This window comes from Epinephelus lanceolatus, chromosome 23, assembly GCF_041903045.1.
Source record: "Epinephelus lanceolatus isolate andai-2023 chromosome 23, ASM4190304v1, whole genome shotgun sequence".
Lineage (NCBI taxonomy): Eukaryota > Metazoa > Chordata > Actinopteri > Perciformes > Serranidae > Epinephelus > Epinephelus lanceolatus.
In genome coordinates, this window is record NC_135756.1 from 31,810,761 (window position 1) to 31,818,429 (window position 7,669).

Sequence of the window (7,669 nt, forward strand, 5' to 3'; positions counted from 1 at the left end):
CAAAAGTATCGATACTCTGAAAAGTATCGATACTCAAATGCTGTATCCGGCCAGCGTGGCTGCAGGAGGATCAGAGCAGCCAGTTTTGGCCAAAAATGATAAAGGAAAAAGCGCTCTTTGGAAATATTTAGTGAAGTGTACAAAACACGCTGCAGGCGGCAGGTACAGCCCCTCCCCTCACTAGCAGCTGAGCAGCTGGTGTCGCCAGCATCAAACTAAAATATAACTTCTAACGTTAATGTGGGAGCTAAGCAGAAAACTTTATCAGTCATGCCTGTCTGTAACATTAATAGACAATGTTAGTTTAACAGGACAACACAATTATGTGTGTCTGAAAAGTTATGTTAAAGGGAAATTTCGGTTTATTTCAACCCGTCTCCTATCGTCCTGAATTTGTTTCAAGTGACTAGTGACATAAAAATAATAGTTAGCATGTAAGCCGTTAGCCTAGATACAGCCGGGGCGCATAATAGCGTCAGACCTGTTAAAACGTAAGTGAATGGGCATACCTTCAAGTGCAAAGTTAGTCCACTAAACAAGCTTTTTTTCCACAAAGACCGCCTCATATCGTTAGGATAAATGTCAGAGAACATATAGAAAATGACATGTAAATGTGATGTCTTACCTTTCCGGTGTGCTGCCATGTTTGTTTACCATCTAGCTCTGCTTTCCAAAGCGCGGCCAAAATGTATCTCGCAAGCTCTAGATCAGGGGTGCACACACTTTTTCAGCCTGAGAGCTACTTATGACATGACCGAGTCAAAATGATCTACCACCTACTAAAAATGCAAAACACATTATTTATAAATATATTGAGAATTATTTTTATATGTACAGTATATGCTGGTGTACCTTGCATTACTGCATCAACCTATATTGCACAATACAACTCTGTACATTTTTTTTGTCATTACCTTACTCTGATGACTTGCACTGAATGGAATCAGCCAGGGATGCATAGTCCGGACAGTAGCTGCTGATAGCCAGCCTCAAGCAGACTTCCAGATGCTCATCAGTCATGGTGGAACGGTACTTGGACTTAATGATCTTCATGTGGGAAAAGGCTGACTCACATAAATAAGTGGAGCCAAATAATGCAGTCAAGAAGGTAGCACATTTCCTGATGTTGGGGTACTTGTCCTCTGTGAGTAAGTTCCAGAATTGTCCATGAGCTCTGGCCTTCAGCTGAATGTCGGCTTGAAGTGTCAGAATCTCATCCTCCACTCCAGAAGAGTTCAGGTGAAACAGTGTTGCAACTTTTGATGCCAGTGAAACAACCTCAGCATCTTCCTGGAAAGGGTAGCACATGAATGTAGCGACTGGCTCGAGTAAAGCAAAGTCTTGAAAGCGTCTGTCGAACTCTGACAGACAATTGTCAATTTGCTTTATGTAGCGTGCACTGTCAAGCTGCGCACATGACTGCTCTTGTGTCTCCAGCTCTGCCGCGAGGTTCTGGAAGTTTGCCAAATCATGGCGGTGGAGCTTTGAGGAGAGATGTTGCATTTTTCGTTTGAAAGCATTAACTGAGCTGATCATATTGATCACAGTTTTGTCTTTTCCTTGCAGCTCTAGATTAAGGTCATTCAACATGTTGGTCAGATCAGTTAAAAATGCCAAGTCCAGCAGCCACTGATGGTCATTTAGTTGGTTATAATCTGCATGTTTACCTTCACGGAAAAACTCCTTAATCTCCGGCAAGAGCTCTCGAAATCTTTGCAGGAATTTCCCTCGACTTAGCCATCTCACGTCGGTGTGCAACAACAACTCAGAATGGTCGCACTCAGCCTTCTCCAGGTGTGCACGGAACAGCCGTCTTTGAAGAGATCTGGCCCGAATAGAACAGGCGATCTTTGTTGCCACATCCATTATCTCTTTCATGTTGAGCATTTTTGCACATAATGCTTGTTGGTGTATAATACAGTGGTAATTGAGGAAGTCCGGAAAATCATCGTCCTCCCTGCACTTGGCGATAAATCCATTCGAGCGGCCAACCATGGCGGGTGCGCCATCCGTGGTGATGGACACCAATTTGCAGACTGGGAGCTGGGTTTTCTCGATAAAGTTTTTGAAAGACTGAAATATGTCCTCTCCTCGCGTGTGTTCTTTCATGGGCAGTACTGTTAACAGCTCCTCTTTTGCAGTCATGTCAGTAAACACCATCCGAATAAAAATGCACAATTGTGCTGTGTCACTCACGTCTGTAGACTCGTCCAACTGCAGTGAGAAACACTCACAATCTGCGATGTCCTTCCAAAGTTGCTGGGTCAAATCCTCAGCCATGGCTTCACTGCGCCGTGTTATTGTACTTCTTGATAGCTGGAGAGCTTTGATCGAAGCTAGTATTTCTGGTTTGTTTTTAAAGTCTCAGAACAATGAGTCGGCTGCTTCAACAAATGCTTCTTTTACCATCTCTCCATCTTGGAAGGATTTCTTGTTTTTAACGATGAAGTGACTCACCCGGAACGATGCTTCAGTGGCTGCCCTTGCCTTTGAAGTTAGCTGTGAGAAAAATGACTGCTGTCCGGACAGCTGGGATTTTAGTTCCTTCACCTTTCTCCTTCTCAGCTCGCTTTTCGGAGGGAACTCGGTGTCGTAGTTTTTATGAACAGTCCGAAAATGGCGCTCCACATTTCCCTTCTTCGGTAAAGCAATTGTAGACTGACAGATGAGGCAAACGCACTTCGAAAATAACATTGTGAAAAAGAAGTCCTCCTCCCACTCCGTATGGTAGTGGTAGGTCTTCGGCTTTTTACTTGGTCCAGCTTTTCCACTCATTTTTATCCCCTTTCTTACTCGCTAGCTCCTCCGTTCTTCAATTTCACAAAGCTCTTCGTCAGTGTATTCTGGCTCAAATAAATAAGGGCAGCCATCGAACTCTGCAAAATCAAATTCCTCCTCCACAAAGTCAAAGTCTGGCAAAAAGTCAGCCATTATTCTATAAATCTTTCATGAAATAAATAAATGAACTTTTCAGGCTACTGTCCAATTCTGCCTTCCAGCTGTTGCTGCTTGTTCTCGCGAGATTTTGGCTGCACTTTGGAAAGCAGAGCTAGAGGGGTAAACAAACATGGCAGCACACCAGTAAGGTAAGACAACACGTTTGCATGTTGTTTTCTATATGTTCTCTGACATTTATCCTAACGATATGAGGTGGTCTTTGTGGAAAAAAAGCTTGTTTAGTGGACTAACTTTGCACTTGAAGTATGCCCGTTCACTTACTTTTTAACAGGTCTGACGCTACTATGCGCCCTGCTGTATCTAGGCTAATGGCTAACATGCTCACTATTATTTTTATGTCACTAGTCACTTGAAACAAATTCAGGATGATAGGAGACAGGTTGAAATAAACCGAAATTTCCCTTTAACTGTAAAGTCACAGATTGAAGCTGAAAAAACGTTTGGTTTTTCCCATAACCCCTGGTTCTCTGATCACATAGTGAGGTAGAAACAGGAGCATCCTGAGCCTAAACTACCAACTCTATTTGATCAGCAACGAAAATATGGTGCCAATTCACCAGAAGCACAGAAAATAAACAGGGCTGTAGATAAATACATTTGTATGGACAGATCTTGTTTCTGGTTGTTATTTATTTTGGGGGGATTTTTTGTTGTTATCATTGATGTTACTGTTCTGATCTTTATTTAAAAAATGACATGCCTCTTAATTTTTTTGCTGCTGTATCGAAAATGGTATCGAGTATTGAATATTTTCCTGGGTATCGATATCGAGCTTGAAATTTTAGTATTGTGACAACCCTAGTCAGTAGTGATGTTTAGACCCTGCTTCCTCACTGTCTCCTCAAATACGTCTTGGAGAGAAGATGGGGGCAGCATGCCAATTATTTTTTCCTGCCCTCCTAATCTGGTGCTGGAGTTGTGATCTAAATTTGACAGTAAGGTAACCAAACCATGTCGTAATGCCACGAGTGATAGATTCTATAGTTGCTCTATGAAACACCAACATAGTATTTTTTATCAACTTCATGGACCCTGCGCCCTCCCAGAAAATGCAGACCTTGACAAATTCTTATCAGATATACTTAACATGATCCCACTGCAACTGAGAAAGTGAATACCCAAGTACTTGTATGCTGCTACTTGCTCAGCTCTCTCCCCACTGATAACAACTGGGCTGTGGACACCAACAGACGTGGGATCTAAAACTATTTCTTTGCTTTTTGTTGTTTTTTTTTACATTTAAAATCAGTTTATGCCTCCCACACCACTGCAAAACTGATCCTATCCCCGACTTGTACTCAGCAATATCTGATAATAATGAACCCAAAATATAATTTCTTCTGGACTGACCTCTACCATTGCACCAAATTTCATAAAAGCTTATTATAAAGTTCTGAATGTCATGCAGGGTAGAGTTGGAAAAAAAATGGAGCATGGAGCTTTGTCCAGTGGGTGAGAGACTGAATACAAGGGCCTTACATCACACCCTCAATTTGTTTGTGGTCCTTACATGAACTCAAGTAATAATGAAGCTGAACTTATGGAAATAAATGGTGATAAAGTAAAAAGTTTTTACTCCCCTCCAGTCCTACTCCCATTCTTTGTCTTTGTCTCTCAGCATGGCTTCTGGCAGAGAGGGAATTAAAATGCTTGCAAATGGTTTGCTTTGCCCCTCACAGCTGTTATGCATGACAGAATCACCCAGTGTCAATGCTCTGAGTTGCTAACCCAAGAGCCCTCCTGCTTAGACTGCGGGTAGGAGGCATTTATTGTTTTTTCCTTTTACTTTATATTTCATAGTGTTTTCCTCATTTTCATATCAGGCTCTCAGCGCCCAGCTGTGACAATATTCCCATAATCCTGCCTTATTCCTCAGGTATCATTTTGCCTTAGGTTTCATCTTGGGATTTAGTGTGTTAAACTAATTGAGCCGTCTCCTCAGTAACCCATTTGAAGCTGAGCTTCTAACATCCATGTCTTTGAGGTATCAAATACAGGTTTAATAGCAAAATACAAACAATTAATATTCATAAAGGCAAAATATATTTCTAGCAAGGAGTTATGTCTCTTGAAACTATGCTACAAACCCTCTGAAAACAGAAGAGATATATATATATATATATATATATGTGTGTGTGTGTATATATATATATACATATATATACAGCATTCTAGCTCAGACTGTCAGCACATTATTGAATACAAGTTTTTGACATGCTAAAACAGGAAATGACATTGTTTGACCGAAGAACTGACTCAACATGCAGGCAATTAGAGCTCCATGCATCTGATGAACTGACTGAATCTCTCTCTGATCTTGCAATGTCCTCTAATGTCCATTTGGTGACAAATGAACCTGATTAATCAGTTTCATAGCTCAAGTGTTATCTCAAATGAACTGGGAGGAGTTAGAGGTCATGTCAGCAGTAGAATCCCATGGCAAAGGACACAATATTCAGTTTGATGTCTCATAGCAGAGCCTCATCGCACAAGCCTACCAGCCCTTGTCACATGCTAACGACACACCAACCTTATCACCAGACAGACATGTTTATATGGGATGATTCTGCAACTATGATAGATGAATTTACCAGTCCATCTATGTTCCAACGCTCACGTATGGTCATGAGCTTTGGGTAGTGACAAAAAGAATGAGATCGTCGATCGGCTGCCAAAATGAGTCTCCTTTGAAGGGTGGCTAAGCTCAGCCTTAGAAATAGGGTGAGGAGCTCAGACATCTGAAGGGACTTGGAGTAGAGCCACTGCAACTTCGTGTTGAAAGGGGCCAGTTGAGGTAGTTCAGGCATTTGATTAGGATGTGTCCAGGGTGCCTCCCATTAAACATTTTCCAAGCATGTCCAGCTGGTAGCAGAACTCCAGGTAGACCCAGAACACGCTGGAGTGATGATATATCTCATCTGGCCTGGGAACACCTCGGGAGTAGGCATGTCAGTTCTGGTTAATTGTGCTTTCGATAGCCCACCACTGCTAACTAACAGGTTTATTTTGAAGAAAAATTAAAAATACAAGAGGCCATTCTATTTGGACTGGCACTCCACTGACTTAGTGCGGGCTTTAGCATTGTTTCGTGTTGTAAATGTATTTTATTTTCTGTTGGCTTTGCTGACTGAGAGCCAGCTAGGCACATTTACATGTGGAAACATAGTGCCCACTGCCCACTGCTAACATTAGCCTTGGCCATTCTGTACTGCGCACTAGCCGGGTTGAGTGGCAGCCAACTAGCGCCACTGCTCCTTCATGATTAGCACTGGGAATGTCATCCAGGTGGCGGGATGGCGGCTGTGGAAACATCATGGCCACCCCTAGTCCCAGGAAAGTGTGGCTGGAGAGAGGGACATCTGGAGTACCTTGCTCAGATGGATGGATGGATGGATCGATCGATCGATCGGGGGGGAAAAAATGTCAAATTGTGACAGAACATGACAGGGGTCCTGCATGGAGGTGTGATGCACGATTCAGCCATCCACCACCTCAGTCTCCACTCCCTTACTGAACTGCTTCACTACAGGACACACTACTTCCTGCACTGGCACTGAACATCGAGACTAAAAGTCTACACCAACCAGCTGACACTTTTCAACCTCTTAATTGGATTTTCACCAGTGATGACCAAAAAGCCATGATTACTTCTTAAAAAGCTCACTTTCGTACAGGAGCTGTAAATATTATGCTGAGAAAAACATATTTGCAATGTCCTTTATCACTGTCATCCACAGACAGACATAAATAGCTTCTACAGCAGGTATTTCATCAGAGATCTGTAATCTTCTAATTACAGTAATTACAGCATCATTCATCAGCAGGAAACCTGTGAATCTCCAGAAAACATACAGATATAATCTATCTGTCATTCAAATCATTTGAGTAAGAGTCTTTTCTCCCTGTTGTCAGTTCTATCAGATAACAGAGGGAGGGGAAAAGCTTTGAGGAATGATCAACTTCTCTATTAGGTAGACGTGAGAAAGCTCAGTAGCTCTCTGCGGACCACAGAGTGACTTGGATGGCAGCCATTACAGCAACCCACAGAGGGGAGCAGAGTATGTGAAATCTAACAGCAGTCCCAGAGGCTTAGAGGCAGGGTGGTCTAATTGGTTAGAGAGGCCAACATTTAAACAGGGGTTAAAGTCTCTTTGTTAGCAAGTAACTGTTCAACTGTACTGCCCTGAAGGGACAAACTGAATTCTCACCAGCTCCAGGGATTTGTTCTCAAGTTGACCCAGACCTCTGACTTCCCAATGGAGGTGAAAGAGAAGGAAAAATCATTTTTTCTTATTTTCTTTATTTCTATAGAGAGGTCTTAGATGAATCACTGTCACTGCAGCAGCTTCTGGCGCCATTTTTGGTGTGCATTTAAAAAAATGAATTCCTGAAATGAGATATTTGGTATTGCAGTATCACTAAGTATCATTATTCTAAATAATTTCAGCTACTTAACAGAGTTAATAATGTAATCTTAACATTAAGAAGTAAACTTTGCATACTGTGTTTTAATGAGAATTATACATTGTTGCATGTTTAACTGCATCATGGGCAAGTGAACATTTCATTTTGTAAAGCAGTAATGATTTTATTTTAGCCATGCTGGCCGCCAACATTGAAAGATGGTGATATTAAGGTTGTGACATCAGATAAACAAAACTCTGTGTCAGGATGTCTAATGCCAGAGCTAGTGTGAAATAGAATACTGACA

The 7,669-nt window shown here is 41.9% G+C and overlaps 1 protein-coding gene across 1 annotated transcript; it reads right to left on the bottom strand.

Moving 5' to 3' along the window:
- Positions 1 to 915: 915 nt before the first annotated feature.
- Positions 916 to 2,145, bottom strand: LOC144461827 (general transcription factor II-I repeat domain-containing protein 2-like). Its single transcript, XM_078165505.1, has one exon. The coding sequence runs from the start codon at positions 2,143 to 2,145 to the stop codon at positions 916 to 918; it is 1,230 nt and encodes a 409-aa protein (XP_078021631.1).
- Between the last annotated feature and the right edge of the window lie 5,524 nt (positions 2,146 to 7,669).

Excerpts from the sequence above, each read along its gene's own strand:
- LOC144461827 (XM_078165505.1), bottom strand. The coding sequence starts at position 2,145 with ATGACTGCAAAAGAGGAGCTGTTAACAGTACTGCCCATGAAAGAACAC.